Consider the following 15,178-nt stretch of genomic DNA (forward strand, 5'->3'; position numbering starts at 1 on the left):
TTACATCGGATTGCTGATGTGTGTGTGCCTCTGATAGATCATTGAGTAAAACTCAGAACACACCGCTTTTTGCTTTAATGGAGGTTCTATGATTTGAATCCATCAAAGAACAATAATTAAACTGAAGAGTTTGTGGCTGCTGTTGCAGGTAATTTGATTTAGTAAAGTACTGAAAATAAAATAATAAATAACAGATAACTTGAGACTGAAGTTTATCCAACAAATGGTGTAAAAATCCGTAGAACAAAATGATTTTGTCTTATTTATTTTTGTCGTTCTCCTGCGTGTTTTAACCTGCTGCAGGCTTTACTGCATTTAAAACAGCTGGCTTGGTGCCAGGCATTACCGTTGTAGATGTGTTTTCTCAAAAGTACACAGCTCTGCTTCCCACAGCTTATTGCCTAATTGTGTGTGTGTGTGTGTGTGTGTGTGTGTGTGTGTGTGTGTGTGTGTGTGTGTGTGTGTGTGTGTGTGTGTGTGTATTTTACTTCAGGGACTCTGCCATCTCCAGCAACAAGACGCCCCACAACAGCTCCATCAACCACATTGAGAGTGTCCTCCAGCAGCTGGACGAGGCCCAGGCGCAGATGGAGGAGCTCTTCCAGGAGAGGAAGATCAAACTGGAGCTCTTCTTGCAGCTCCGCATCTTTGAGAGAGACGCCATTGATGTGAGTTTTCAGAGAGATGGTTATCCACAGAACATAAAAGCGATGGATTTAGCCACAGTGACGTAGGACTATGGTTCAATACTTTCTGCTTAAGGGAGTGCATTACTAGTTTAATCAACACATTTGTAGTGGTCACTAGTGAGAATGAATGCCTTGTAAATAATTCTCAGGGGAAGAAATATACCAGTGCACAATTTCTCTGACCTTTAAGTTGCCCACATCACAGCCGAGCTTCAGATGTCAGATTGTTTTGGTCTTATTTCCTGATATTTGGACATCTCGCCTCTGATTGGATAACAGCAACGCAACTCTACCACTGACTTGCAACGTGGATGTTATATCTCCTCAAATATCGCAAGACTGGAGGAGCTTCTGCTGTGAGGTGATGTTGCTAATGCTAGCAGTTAGCTTCTACTAGGCGAAAAGGTTTTTGCTGCTTGCTGGACATTAAAACAACAACCTTCCCAGCTGTCAAGTCGATTGCTGAGTCCATGAATGATAATTTACAGTGTGACATAGATCTGTCGGGATTTTCAAAATCTATAGGTGTAGGAGACTATTTTCATGTTCATCCTGCATAAAACACTCAGAGTGACCGATTATCATCAGAAAAAAACATTTAAAAAGTTTTTTCAGTCAACCGCACCTTTAAGGGTTTAAAGATTTATAAAATATTCAAAGTTGCATCCTAGTATCTAAATCCTCTGATACCGAATGACTTTTTGTCCCCATGATGCTGTTTACATAAACATTATTATGTTATTCCTCAGATCATCACTGACCTGGAGTCCTGGAACGAAGAGCTGACGGGTCAGATGAACGATTTCAACACGGAGGACCTGACGCTGGCCGAGCAGAGGCTGCAGCACCACGCTGACAAGGCCCTCACCATGAACAACCTCACCTTCGACGTCATCCACCAGGGACAGGAGCTGCTGCAGTATGTTAACGAAGTCCTGGCATCTGGTGAGTTACCGTCCTCAGCTGACACACAGTAGAGACGATATGAAGAAGACTGGACTAATCAGGAATGCTTTTAGTTCAGTGTGGCCGTCACCAGTCAGAATCGGATAAAAACGTTTGGTGCTGCTGCACATTTCTGTGTCGGCTACGTTAGTTTGTCTGTGTAGGTGTCTTGGGTCGTTCCAGCCAGAGCTTGTGATGAAAGGCTCCCACTCACTAACCATAATAACTCACCTGTGAACCCAGATGCTAATGAGTGCTCTGTTCAACCACACGAGTAGTGGTTATGTCAGGCAACGTGCACGGACACAGAAGTTATCAACATGGAGATGAATGAAATGGGAAATTAAACCCAAAAAGGGAAAAGAATATTAGACATTATGTCAAATTTTCATCCAGTGGTGATGCAGTTGTTTGTTTTCTCTGTAGGTGTGGAGTTGCTGTGTGACCGGGATGTTGACATGGCGACTCGGGTCCAGGACTTGCTGGAGTTTCTTCATGAAAAGCAGCAAGAGTTGGACCTGGCAGCTGAACAGCACCGGAGACACCTGGAGCAGTGTGTCCAACTGAGACACTTGCAGGCTGAAGTCAAGCAGGTGGGACTGAATCAGATGTGCATCCAGCTGCCATCTGCAGGTGGAACACACTACCTGCATGGTTTTGCACAGACTGAAATAAAGTTCTCATTCATCCAGGTTCTGGGTTGGATTCGCAACGGTGAGTCGATGCTGAACGCTGGTCTGATCACAGCCAGCTCCCTGCAGGAGGCCGAGCAGTTGCAGAGGGAACACGAACAGTTTCAGCACGCCATCGAGGTCTTTTATTTTATTTTTTTTACCCCAAACTTCCTTTTATTTGTTGTTCTGCTTCAAGGTTCAAGCTGGATGTTAGCTTTTTTTTTCTCTCCTTCTTGTAGAAAACCCACCAGAGTGCCCTCCAGGTCCAACAAAAGGCAGAGGCTCTGCTCCAGGCCAACCATTATGACATGGACCTGATTAGAGACTGTGCAGAGAAGGTAGCATCTCACTGGCAGCAGCTGATGCTGAAGATGGAGGACCGGCTCAAACTGGTCAACGCCTCTGTGGCCTTCTACAAAACCTCTGAACAGGTGGAGAAGAATCAGCCTCACTGGATACAAGCAGCTACTCAGAAACACACATCTGAGTGAGTGTGTGTGTTTCTGTTCAGGTGTGCAGCGTGCTGGAGAGCCTGGAGCAGGAATACAAGAGAGAGGAGGACTGGTGTGGAGGAGCGGACAAACTGGGACCCAACTGTGAAACCGACCACGTCACCCCCATGATCAGTAAGCACCTGGAGCAGAAGGAGGCTTTCCTCAAGGTAACTGACGCGCTCAAAGTCAGGGGTCAACTATGAGCTACTCATCTGATTCGAGTGTGTGTGTGTGTGTGTGTTGTTTCAGGCGTGCACCCTGGCCAGAAGGAACGCAGACGTCTTCCTAAAGTACATGCACAGAAACAGCGTCAACATGCCGGGCATGCTGAGCCACGTCAAGGCTCCAGAGCAGCAGGTTAAAAGTGAGTCCGATCGTATGACGGAAATCTGGGAATGCGCGTTCCGTTTGAATACAACAGCAGCCGAGGATTCCTACAGATGAATTAAACAGATGTGCAAGCAGGTTGCAGGTTCACCGCCTGGCTGCAAGCTAGTTCTCAAGTTGGAGGTGGAGAAAATGAAAGATTTTAATGTGTGTGTGCGTGTGTTTAGACATCCTCAATGAGCTGTTGCAGAGAGAGAATCGGGTTCTCCACTTCTGGACGATGAGGAAGCGGCGGCTGGACCAGTGTCAGCAGTACGTGGTGTTTGAGCGCAGCGCCAAACAGGTACACCAAACACACAGTTCAGCTCAGGGCAAGAAAAGGTTGTGTTTGGTTGGAAGAACAGATATAAAAACAGAAAACACCATGTGTGTGTGTGTGTGTGTGTGAAGGCTTTGGAGTGGATTCATGACACCGGAGAGTTCTACTTGTCCACACACACGTCCACCGGCTCCAGCATCCATCACACACAGGAACTCCTGAAGGAGCATGAGGATTTCCACATCACTGCCAAGGTTGGGTTCTCACGAGCAGATCCGTTCATGTGGCTTCGTGTTGGAGCGATCTCCAGACTCACTCTGCTCTCCTCCTGCAGCAAACCAAGGAGCGTGTGAAGCTGCTGATCCAGCTGGCTGACGGTTTCTGTGAGAAAGGCCACAGCCACGCTGCAGACATCAAGAAATGGGTAACGGCCGTTGACAAGCGTTACAGAGACTTCTCTTTACGAATGGACAAGTACCGCTGCAGCCTGGAGAAAGCTCTGGGCATCCCCTCTGACTCCAACAAAGCTGTAAGCCTCGTTCGCTCATGCACAACCCTGCTGTCACACTTCGTCTCCTGAGAGACTTTCTTTGTCTGTCAGAGTAAAGATCTTCAGCTGGACATCATCCCAGCCATGGCTCCCGGGTCAGAGGTCAAACTGAGAGATGCAGCTGCTCATGAGCTGAATGAGGAGAAACGCAAGTCGGCGCGCAGGAAGGAGTATGTGTTGACTTCCTGTTTCACACTTCTAATGTCAGGAAATGTTTCACCAACCCTCAGGTTTTAAAATGATTTTGTTGCGAGTTTACAGCTGCTATTAAAACGGTTCTGTGTTCACATAGATTAGATTGTAGTGATTTAAACATCTGTATCTACTCCGCTGTGGCAGCTTCACTAGAGACCCAACAGCAGCACGCAGGAAGCGGAGGCTGTGTGGTTTTTTATGAGCTCCACAAATCAGCAGCAGGATATCAGTCCGCTTTATGGCCTTTTCATTATTCACTAGTGTGATTGGATGAAGCTGACAGGCGAAGGAGCCTTTGTCATGCAGATTATTCACGGAGTGAACAAGGACAGGACGACAGCTGCCAATTTGTTCATGTTTGTATTTTTCTGTGTCTAGGTTCATCATGGCGGAGCTGATTCAGACTGAAAAGGCCTACGTGCGAGACCTGCGGGAGTGCATGGATGTAAGATCAGCCCGATGAATCCGTTTGAGTCTGTTTAGTCATTTTGGTGGATTTTGTGTTTTCATTTAATTTTGCTTTCCTGTGCAGACGTACCTGTGGGAGATGACCAGTGGAGTCGAGGAGATTCCTCCTGGAATCATCAACAAGGAGCACGTCATCTTTGGAAACATGCCGGACCTCTACGAGTTCCATCACAAGTAGGAAACGCGTCGCGGCGATTACTTTATGATTTACGTAAAGTAGGACCAGTAAAAATTCTGATTCTGATACCATCAAACATCCTCCACCTCTCACCGCCGTGGACGGTATTACCGCGACTCACTGGAAAGGATGAAGTTTGCGTTGCCAAACTTTTGGCTCGGGCCTTCACAATTCAGAAACTGAATTCCAAACACTAATACCGAAACCATAACAACATAACACACATAATACTAACAACTTTTATTACTAAGAAACATTGCTTATAGAAAGTGCAAAGACAACAGTCGAACTGCATTAAAGTCGCAGCCTGAACAGCTTTAAACGACATCTAAAAGTGCAAACAGTCAGCCATGTTTGAATAAACATAAAGAGTCACATTAGAATCGTTGTTGCAACCGAAACAATTACATTAAAATACTAAAAGGAAAAACGTACAGTAACAATAGGAACTGTATGGGAAGTTGCAGCAAATCCAGTAAAACCAGCAAGTTCAATCTTCTGGCTTGAACGTCGCTCACTGTGGGCTGACTCTACCTCTGTACTGAAAACCCGCACCAACAAACACACAGGTACTTTCTGGCCAGTGGTGACATCTGGGGAAGATGACTGTCAGCACATTTTCACTGGAGAAGTCGGTCCTCATCTCCTTAGCAGTTATTTCAGCTCCGGTCTGCACCTGCAGAACCTGCTGCTGCAGCAGGTCATCTCTTCAGGAGCATTCCCAGAGACATCTTTTTTTCTTGGTGGTTTGGGTTGTGCCTCTTCCTCTCTGAGTGCTGGTGCTGCTTGCTGCTCTAATCTCACAATCTCAGCTTTGATTTCAACCAGTGCATTGTCATCAATCCTCCGTGGCAACGAGGGCTGATGAAAGTGCACTTTTGAATTAATGTATGCACTAAATCAGATTCATACTTGGTCTCCAGCCTGTTTAGAGTTTCAATTGAGATTGGCTTTATTAGCTGGATGTTGTTTTCCTACACAGCCAACACACGGACCCTGCAGAGCTGGAGTATGGGGAGGATAGAGGAACTGGTCACATAATCTTCCCCTGACAAGTTATCAGTAATTCACCAACAGGTTCCAGTGTGTCCTACGTTGCCGGCTGTATGAAAATGCCCTGATAATACTGCGGCGTGGTCCGAAGGCGCTCAGTTTTTTGCTTCTCATAATGCAATGCATTTGTTACCGCCAACGTTAGATTGTGACTGAAGCAGTTAGGCCACGGCCCCTGCAGGAACCTGACTGCAGCGTCGTCTGTGGTTATGGCCGGAAGGGCTTCCTTGTTAAGTTGCCGGTCCTGAAGGGCAGATTTGAGCGCAGCAGCAAGATTATGACTCTCAGGAAAATACGTGTTTATTTTTCAAGCAGACGTCTATGCGCTGGTTATAGAAAAGAATCTCCCACCTTTAAAGACTTTAATTGTTTTTCCCTTTATGTTCTACAATGATCTTTACTTATCCAACACTACCTTTAACATCCAACTGAAAAATATCACAATTACAGTTCAGGCTGAAATCGATAAATACTGAAATTAATAAAGGATCACTCCCAGTGTCCGTATTAAGTTAATCCACCTTGTGCCTCAATGCCAGCCTTGAGTCTGTTGGGAAACTTCTCTATCACCTTTACACCTGAAGGATGTGATGTCGGCTCACTCTTCTTTACAGCACTCTAAAGGTTTGGTCAGATTGGGTGGTAGCTGTTGGTGGCCTGCCATCTTCAGGTCTCTCCAGAGAGTGGGATTTAAGTCTGGGACCCTTGTGGACGCAGACTTTTTTCTCCTTCAGCCACTGAGTGGTCAGCTTTGCTGTGTGCTTCAGATTGTTGTGATGGTGAAAGGGGAACCCGCTGCCCTTCAGCTTTCTGGCAGAGGGTAGCAGGTTTCCCTCAAGAATTTGACAGCATTTTGCCCCACCCATGTTTCCTCATACCCCAACGACATCTTACAAGATGCAGCCACCTCCGTGCTTTACTGTAGGTATGATGTGTTTGATCTACACCAGGTGTACCAATTAGTGTTGAGACCAAATAGTTTAATGTAGGTCTCATCTGACCGTAAGACCTGTTTAATACGGCGTCAGAATCTTCAAGGAGGATTCTGCCAAAGCTTTGATTTGGCCTTTCTTGAGTAGTGGCTTTTTCCTTGTGACCTTGATTAATATCAGTATTTATTTTCTGTTTGTATTTTAATCTTTGTAACTTTGGTATTTTGTAATGAATGCTGTCGGCTGTAAGAGGTATTTTTCTTTGTTTCCATTTAAGGCCGCAAAGCAAAAAGACTCAAGTCTTTCAAAGGGCCACACAACTTAATAACACTTATATTCAGAACATTGCGAACATTAACTTAAATTTTCACATCAAAAGTATTTAAAAGAACCCGTTTTTGCTATAACTGCTATTTTAATCTGACTTTTCTTGTTTCTTTAGCATTTTTCTCAAAGAGTTGGAGAAATACGAGCAGCTGCCCGAGGATGTGGGACATTGTTTTGTCACATGGGTATGTGTCATTCTCTCTCTCACACACACACACACACAGTGCTTTATTTAGCTACTTTTGGAGTTTAGACTAGAGATGTTTGTGTTGACGTGATCTTGTCCTCTGGGCTCCTTTAAGGCTGATAAGTTCCAGATGTATGTGAACTACTGTAAAAACAAACCGGACTCCACGCAGCTGATACTGGAACATGCAGGGAACTACTTTGATGTGAGTACCACCTTTAGTCATGAAAGTGAAACTGGGTCGGGTCATCTGTAGGATCATCGTGTGTGTGTGTGTGTGTGTGTGTGACAGGAAATCCAACAACGACACAGGCTGGCCAACTCCATCTCCTCTTATCTGATCAAACCTGTGCAGAGAATCACCAAGTATCAGCTCCTGCTGAAGGTAACCCACCACACCTGTTGGTTATAGTCTCTGTTGTGCCTGTTGTCATGGTTACCGTGTGTGTGCACGTGTTAAGGAACTGCTGACGTGCTGTGAAGAAGGTAAAGGAGAGATCAAGGATGGACTTGAAGTGATGCTCAGTGTTCCTAAGCGAGCCAACGATGCCATGCATCTCTCCATGCTGGAAGGTGAGCAGCGCTGCTGGTTGATGTTTTGTGTCAGAAGGTCACCTGGCCAGGCAATGTTCTCCTACACCTCATCTTCTAATGTGCCATTCTGTTCTCCCTCCAGGGTTTGATGAAAACATTGAGTCTCAGGGGGAGCTCATCCTCCAGGACTCATTCCAGGTCTGGGATCCAAAGACTTTGATCCGTAAGGGTCGAGAGCGACACCTCTTCCTGTTTGAGATGTCTCTGGTCTTCAGCAAGGAGGTGAAGGACTCAAACGGCAGGAGCAAATACATCTATAAGAGCAAACTCTTTGTAAGTACATTGGGACGTGTCTTTCTCTACATCCAGTTAAAATGTTGAAAGCATGAACCACCATGCTCTAAAGTCGTAGCAATGAGGAGATTTTTCAATATCTAAAAACTGTACTTTAGTCCGCAGCTGCGTGTCAACATCAGACCTCAGCAGATACCTCAGTTGGATTAGGGGATGTAGAAAACGGTACCAACATTCCTAATATCTTCTGTTCCCAGACCTCTGAGTTGGGAGTAACGGAGCATGTTGAGGGAGATCCGTGTAAGTTTGCTCTGTGGGTGGGACGAACCCCGACGTCTGACAACAAGATTGTGCTCAAGGTAAAATAAATCAATGACTCCCTCTCCTTTTCTGGGTTAAATTCCTTCTGGGTTGGACCAATATTGTTTCCTGCATCTGAAGTAAAAATGTATGAGAATATTTTAGAGAAGTATGGAATCAGTCCTATGAAGCCAAAAACAAAACGGGTTAAATTTGGAGTCAGGTTGGATTAACCCTCCCACCGTCCTTATGGGTGTGACCCCGTGAGGAAAGTTGACCGTTGAGCAGGGTTGATGGTTTATCTCTGAGGTCCACGTGGCGGGGGTGAGGTGGTGCTCACCCCTCACCCCCGCCACGTGGAGCCGAGGGATAAACCATCAACCCTGCTCTATGGTCAACTTTGCTCACGGGGTCACACCCATAAGGACGGTGGGAGGGTTAAAGTGTCTGCTAAAAGCACGCCACCCACAGACTCTTATTCTGAAGGTCTGCTGTGGTTTAAAGGCTCTATAATGGATGTGGATCCACTACTGGAACGTTGTGTAATGAGAGATGGTTTTATTCTGTTGGTGCGTTTGGCAGAAGCTTTTACGAGGCAGTAAGGACAGACCAGCAGCGTGAGCTGGGATCGAACCACAGAATGATTGTTTGATAATCATATTTAAGACTTCTGGATTGGTCTGACTCAGCTGGATTCAGTGAATTTTATTTAAACTTCTGCATCCCCTCCTTTGCTTCCACCCCCTCTCCCCTGGTGTCTGGTTTGACTTCACCAGTTCTAGACCTTTTTTAGCCTCTTCTGTCTTCTTCCTTTGCTCCTCCTCCTCTGTCCTCTGCCAGCCTGCGTCCTCTGGTCAGATGCTGCTTTGTTCCATTTGTTAACGAACTCGCGGACACGTCTGTGTATCTGGGGCTGTGTTCTTTGTGGATGTTTGTATTTCTAACTCTGTGTGGGCTGAGATGTTTCCACCAACGCTGGTGACACTCTGTGAGTTCATGAACACCCACAGACCTCCATCTTGGCTCTCTGCCGCAGCGCTGGAGCCTGAAAAAACTGTTTCAGTCACTTAAAGACGAATGTGTGTGTGTGTTTTCTGTTGAACTCACAGACTGATTAAAGTTTGTCAGCTGTTGGAGCAGCATGAAGCTGAGATCCTAACACCTCCAATACTCGGTGTCAGCTCCTTTATACATGTCGATAAGTAAACTAACCACTGAGCAGCACTCATGCATTATGTGCACTGTAATTGTCTCTCATTACTAACACCACACACACACACACACACAGACTTAATTGGCTGTCATTACGGTGTCGAGGCAAATTATCATCGTTATCATGTCAAACCATTTCTTTTTGTCAGAATATAAAAATGTTTTATTTATCTTTTAAATCCAAACCAGTGAAATTCTCTATTTTATATTTTAAATTCAAAGCTAAGTCAGGGATCCAAACATGGAGCAACGGTGAGTACAAACTGTTCCACGACACAGCCCTCAACTGTCTCACACAAGTCTGAAACTCCACGTCCTCCTCGCTAAAATAACACACACACACACACACACACACACACACACACACACACACACCCCATGGCCAGGAAGCTAAAAGTAATGGTTTAAAGCAACACTGAATAAGTTTCCTGCTTCCACACCTTCTACTTCCTACCGGTACATCGAGAGCTCTCTCTCAATCACGACAGATTGGTACAACGCCCGCATCATTGCAGAAGCAGCACCACTCCACCTGTCAATCCCACGCTCCGTCTTTCCCTCACTCGTGAACAAGATACCTAAACTCCTCCTCTTGACCCAGAGAAGGCATTGAACCCTTTTTCGACTCGAGACCGTGCTCACGGATTTAGAGGAGCTGAATCCCATCCCAGCTGCAAACCACTCCAGTGAGAGCCGGAGATCACGGTCTGATGAAGCCAACAGGACAACAGCAGAGATTTAATCCATAGGCCACCAAAACAGGTCTCCTCAACACCTTGGCTGCGCCTAGAAATCCTGTCCATAAAAGTTATAAACAGAATCGGTGACAATGGGCAACCTTGGTGGAGTCCAACTCTCACTGGAATTGAGTCTGACTTACTGCCGGCAATGCGGACCAAGCTCTGACACCGGTCATATAGGGAACAGCCAGAGGGCCTGGTACCCCGTACTCCTAAAGTCTCTGGAGTGTGATGCCCTGTAATTGGAACACACCCTGCAGTCCCCCTTTTTAAGTGGGGGGACCACCACACCAGTCTGCCAATCCAGTGGAACTGTCCTCGCAAAAGTACAGAGCTGCGTCAGCCAACACAACCCTACAACATCCAGATCCTTAAGGAACTTGTCTGGTGCCTTGCCACCAAGTAGCTTTTTGACCACCTCAGTGACCAGAGATTGGAGAGCCCAACCCAAAGTCCCCAGACTCTGCTTCCCCACTGGAAGACGTGCTGGTGGGATTGAGAAGGTCTTCAAAGTATTCTGCCCACCGATCCACAACATCCCAAGTAGAGATCAGCAGCACACCATCCCCACTATAAACAGTGTTGGTAGAGCACTGATTTCTCCTCCTGAGGTGCCGAGTGGTGGACCAGAATCTCCTCGAAGCCGTACAGAAGTCTTGTCCCATGGTCTCACCAAACTCCTCTCACACCCAGACTTTTGCCTCTGCAACCACTGGAGCCACGTTGCACTTGGCCTGCCGGTACCCATCAGCTGCCTCTGGAGTCCTACAGGCCAAAAAGACCTGATGGGATACTTTCTTCAGCTTGACGGCGTCCCTAACCGGTGTGTCCCAGAGGACTTGGGGATTGCCACCATAACTGGCAACGACGACCCTGCGGCTGCAGCTCCGGTCGACCACCTCGACAATGGAAGAACGAAACACGGCCCACTCTGACACGATGTCCCCCGCCTCCCCAGGAACATTTTGGAAGTTTTGTCAGAGATGGGAATTGAAACTTCCTCTGACAGGAGACTCTGCCAGACGTTCCCAGCAGACCCTCACAGTACATTTGGGCCTGCCAGGTCTGATCGGCATCCTCCCCCACCACCAAAGCCAACTCACCACCAGGTAGTGGTCAGCTGGCAGCTCTGCGCCTCTCTTCACCCGAGTGTCCAAGAAATGCGGTCGCAGATCAGATGAGACGACAACAAAATCGATCATCGAGTTGCGGCCTAAGGTGAACAAAACTTCTTTGGTGCCAAGAGCACATCCCTTTGTCTGAACACGATGTTCATTATGGACAATCCATGACTGGCACAGAAGTCCAATAACAAAACATCACTCACATTCAGGTAAGGGGAAGTTCCTCCCCACCACACCTCTCCAGGTCTCACTGTCGTCGCCCATGTGAGCGTTAAAGTCACACACAGACCAACGTTTACTTCCAGGCTCTACCCTGATGCCAACAAACAAAGCAAAATTATTTATCCTTGGTTAACGAATTGAATAAGCTAACTGATAGCCTTTATATTAGCTACCAGCACAGCAAACAGCTGTTGTAGAGACCACCCACAAGGTTTCCTACCTGAACCACTAAACTGTAAGGTGCAGTTTCTGGTCAGCAGAGGGCGACACAGTACTGTCCTCAAGTTGCTCATGTTTCTGGCTCAAGAGTGGTTCAAAGGCAGATCATTCTAAACCCAAAAACACCTAAAAAAATATAGTTTTTGATCAAATTTAGATGTGAAGCTTAGAAAACACAATCCACATGTTCCAAAAAAAAATCCTACTTTAACTATCTAACACAGCAGAAGAGGTTAATTCAGACTTGTGTGAAACAGATTTAAACATGATTAAAGATTTCTCTTTGTTTTATAACTCTTAGCTACTCGTGTTGATCATCGTCCTGTGCTGGCCCGTTACAGGCGTCCAACATAGAAAACAAACAGGACTGGATAAAGCACATCAGGGAGGTGATCCAGGAGCGCACCATTCACCTGAGAGGAGCGCTCAAGGAGCCCATCCACATTCCCAAAGCCACGACCACCAAGCATCACAAGGGACGAAGGTAAAGCAGCAGCTCAAGCCGAGCACGCAAATCACTGATGTCTCTGCAGCATCACACTCTCACAACAGCAAGAGCGTTGAGTTGTTAACTGTGTCTGTGATCAGGGATGGAGAGGACTTGGACAGTCAGGGTGAAGGCAGCAGCCAGCCAGACACGATCTCTCTAGCATCCCGCACCTCTCAGAACACGCTGGACAGCGACAAGGTAACGACACACACACACACACACACACGCCTGTGATAATAGCCTGCACCAGTGCTGTGTGTAAGCAGGTCTTCATGTCGTCCTCAGCTGTCTGGTGGCTGTGAGCTGACCGTGGTCATACACGACTTCATGGCTAGCAACAGCAACGAGCTGACGGTGCGGCGTGGTCAGACGGTGGAGGTTCTAGAGCGATGTCACGAAAAGCCAGACTGGTGCCTTGTGAGAACAACAGACCGCTCCCCTTCCCTGGAGGGCCTGGTTCCCTGCTCCGTGCTCTGCATCGCCCATTCCAGGTCCTCCATGGAGATGGAGGGTATCTTCAACCACAAAGGTACAGAACCTCTAAAGTGTCTTCGTATGGGCAAGCTGAGTAGTGAGCAGCATTTACGGAGTTCCTGTTCTTCCACAGACACGTTGTCAGTCTGCAGCAACGACTCCATCATGCCGGGTTCCTCTGCTACACTTCAGCCGGGCCATGGCATCGGTTCTCACAGCTCACCTGGGCCGAAACGACCAGGTAGGACTGAAAAGAGCAGAACCTCAGACGGGACCTCACAGAACTGTTTCTGGTTTTGTTATTGGGAAGGATTATGGGAACAGTAGCATTAGGGATGTCCTGTTCAGATATCCATATGGAAGTCATTTGACATCGACCCGAAAACACCATCAGATAATATCGTACTGCATCAAAATACTCCGATATAAGCGGTCCGTTCCACTTTAAATTTCATTCCAGCAATTCTGTCCGTCAGCTCCCAGATCCAGCATGCAACACCCACGTGGTCAGAACAGTGCGTGCTAGCAAAGTAGCAAGGAGCAAGAGTAGTGTCAACCGCGTGGCAGAACTTTCTGTTGAGGTCCATGAGACAGTGCGGCTCAGTGCAACACTTACCATGCACAAGTTTTCCGTGGTCGAACAGAACCAGGAAAGTGTTTTACTTCCAGCCTCGTTGTGCGTTTGCAGCAGCATCACAAAACACTGCATGAGGATGTTCAGTGTGTGAAAATGAAACTTAGGACACTCAACTTGTAGCACTCGGTAAATGAACAATATTGTTGTTTTCTCACGTCCGTGCCCGCAGCAGCTCCTACCGTTAGCTGACAGTAAAACATAACTGAAGCAACCTTGAATTAGTATTTTGTACTTTAAACGATATCTTTAATTTTTTTACTTAAATATTTTTCACGGTCTTGTTTATTTATTTATTTATATTCCTTTGTTATACATTACGTTTATACATTATACAGCCAGTGCTTAACAAATTGTTGTTGTTTTTTTCATACTCCCCATTGCGAATTATCACTTGGCCAAGCCTTCATACGTCCCACACTCTGAAACAAGTAAAAGTCTGTATGATTTGTGCTGGTGTCGTATGGGATTGATATCGGTATCGGTCAGTACTCAAGGCTGCATCATCTGTATCGTACTGGAAGTGAAAAAGTCGTACCGGGACGTCCCTAAGTAGCAACCCCAGTGAAATACTGGTTTTATCCCGGCACGTTCTCTAGGTAACACACTACGAAAGTGGCTCACCAGTCCAGTGCGCCGGCTCAGCAGCGGTAAGGCAGACGGACACGTCAAGAAGATCGCTCAGAAGCATAAGAAGAGTCGTGAGGTGAGAAAGAGTGGAGAGATGATGATGATGGGTTCACAGAAAGACTCCGACGACAGCGCTGCGACTCCTCAGGACGAAACTCTGGAGGAGGTGGGTGAATACGGGACGGCTTTTTCCTTTAGCGGTCGTGCGAAGTGATGTTTAAACGGGTGTTTTGTTATTTTATTTGTTGCAGAGGGTTCGTAACGAGGGCCTGTCGAGTGGAACGTTGTCCAAGTCCAGTTCTTCAGGCATGCAGAGCTGCGGAGAGGAGGAGGGTGAGGAAGGAGCCGACGCAGTACCTCTTCCTCCTCCCATGGCCATCCAGCAGCACAGCCTGCTGCAGCCAGACTCGCAGGACGACAAGGTGAGAGGAGTCCGCGCGTCAGACATCTCCGACGCTTCACTTTGGCAGAAGTGGAGGAGGCAGTGACGGGAGAAAGTTCCTCACAAACTGTCCCGAGTTGGTGGACATACTGGAGCTTTTCTGTTACTGGTGCAGTTCCAGTTAGACGGGGTGGAAGCCACTGGGACGTTTATCAGTCTGAAATAGTTACATCAGTTTTTTTTATTTATCCACCATTAAAGTATCAATAAACATATTAAGGCCGTCTCCTGCAGTGGATGATGTCAGACTTTAAAACCAGGAAGTGAGTCGGGGCATGTGCCGCAGCAGGGGTGGTTGTCTCTGACCAATCAGCTGCGAGAACCCAAACATGGCATCAGTACGAGTTATCGACCGTACAGTCACGGCTGCTGGAAACATCACGTTTGAGGCTTTTAGTTAGGAAAACTGATCTGTTTGACTTTCCTCTGAATAATCATTTATTTCTCTTTGCTCTTCTGTAAGATCGAGTTACTCGTGTTTTACAGTTCATCACTCATAACATCCGTATTTAAGTTGTTTGTGTT

At 46.8% G+C, this 15,178-nt stretch overlaps 1 protein-coding gene across 7 annotated transcripts in view; it reads left to right on the forward strand.

The window, feature by feature from the left end:
• trioa (trio Rho guanine nucleotide exchange factor a) overlaps positions 1 to 15,178 on the forward strand; it is an 85,380-nt gene that overhangs the window by 60,759 nt on the left and 9,443 nt on the right. For 4 of the 7 annotated variants that reach the window (XM_054746173.2, XM_015955665.3, XM_054746181.2 and 1 more), the window contains exons 16-40: positions 494 to 668; positions 1,439 to 1,634; positions 2,061 to 2,227; positions 2,327 to 2,446; positions 2,548 to 2,739; positions 2,820 to 2,969; positions 3,052 to 3,166; positions 3,357 to 3,472; positions 3,580 to 3,702; positions 3,783 to 3,977; positions 4,050 to 4,168; positions 4,572 to 4,638; positions 4,726 to 4,835; positions 7,267 to 7,336; positions 7,454 to 7,543; positions 7,631 to 7,723; positions 7,800 to 7,911; positions 8,015 to 8,205; positions 8,424 to 8,525; positions 12,325 to 12,467; positions 12,572 to 12,671; positions 12,759 to 13,002; positions 13,081 to 13,188; positions 14,181 to 14,377; positions 14,463 to 14,633. In XM_054746173.2, coding sequence (XP_054602148.2) covers positions 494 to 668; positions 1,439 to 1,634; positions 2,061 to 2,227; positions 2,327 to 2,446; positions 2,548 to 2,739; positions 2,820 to 2,969; positions 3,052 to 3,166; positions 3,357 to 3,472; positions 3,580 to 3,702; positions 3,783 to 3,977; positions 4,050 to 4,168; positions 4,572 to 4,638; positions 4,726 to 4,835; positions 7,267 to 7,336; positions 7,454 to 7,543; positions 7,631 to 7,723; positions 7,800 to 7,911; positions 8,015 to 8,205; positions 8,424 to 8,525; positions 12,325 to 12,467; positions 12,572 to 12,671; positions 12,759 to 13,002; positions 13,081 to 13,188; positions 14,181 to 14,377; positions 14,463 to 14,633 — 3,466 coding nt within the window. Of the gene's footprint in view, positions 1 to 493; positions 669 to 1,438; positions 1,635 to 2,060; positions 2,228 to 2,326; positions 2,447 to 2,547; positions 2,740 to 2,819; positions 2,970 to 3,051; positions 3,167 to 3,356; positions 3,473 to 3,579; positions 3,703 to 3,782; positions 3,978 to 4,049; positions 4,169 to 4,571; positions 4,639 to 4,725; positions 4,836 to 7,266; positions 7,337 to 7,453; positions 7,544 to 7,630; positions 7,724 to 7,799; positions 7,912 to 8,014; positions 8,206 to 8,423; positions 8,526 to 9,900; positions 9,931 to 12,324; positions 12,468 to 12,571; positions 12,672 to 12,758; positions 13,003 to 13,080; positions 13,189 to 14,180; positions 14,378 to 14,462; positions 14,634 to 15,178 lie in introns of all 7 variants that reach the window. The other 3 variants (XM_054746170.2, XM_015955658.3, XM_054746177.2) reach the window with 1 other exon arrangement.

The sequence above is a fragment of the Nothobranchius furzeri genome, chromosome 11 (genome assembly GCF_043380555.1).
Source record: "Nothobranchius furzeri strain GRZ-AD chromosome 11, NfurGRZ-RIMD1, whole genome shotgun sequence".
Classification (NCBI taxonomy): domain Eukaryota; kingdom Metazoa; phylum Chordata; class Actinopteri; order Cyprinodontiformes; family Nothobranchiidae; genus Nothobranchius; species Nothobranchius furzeri.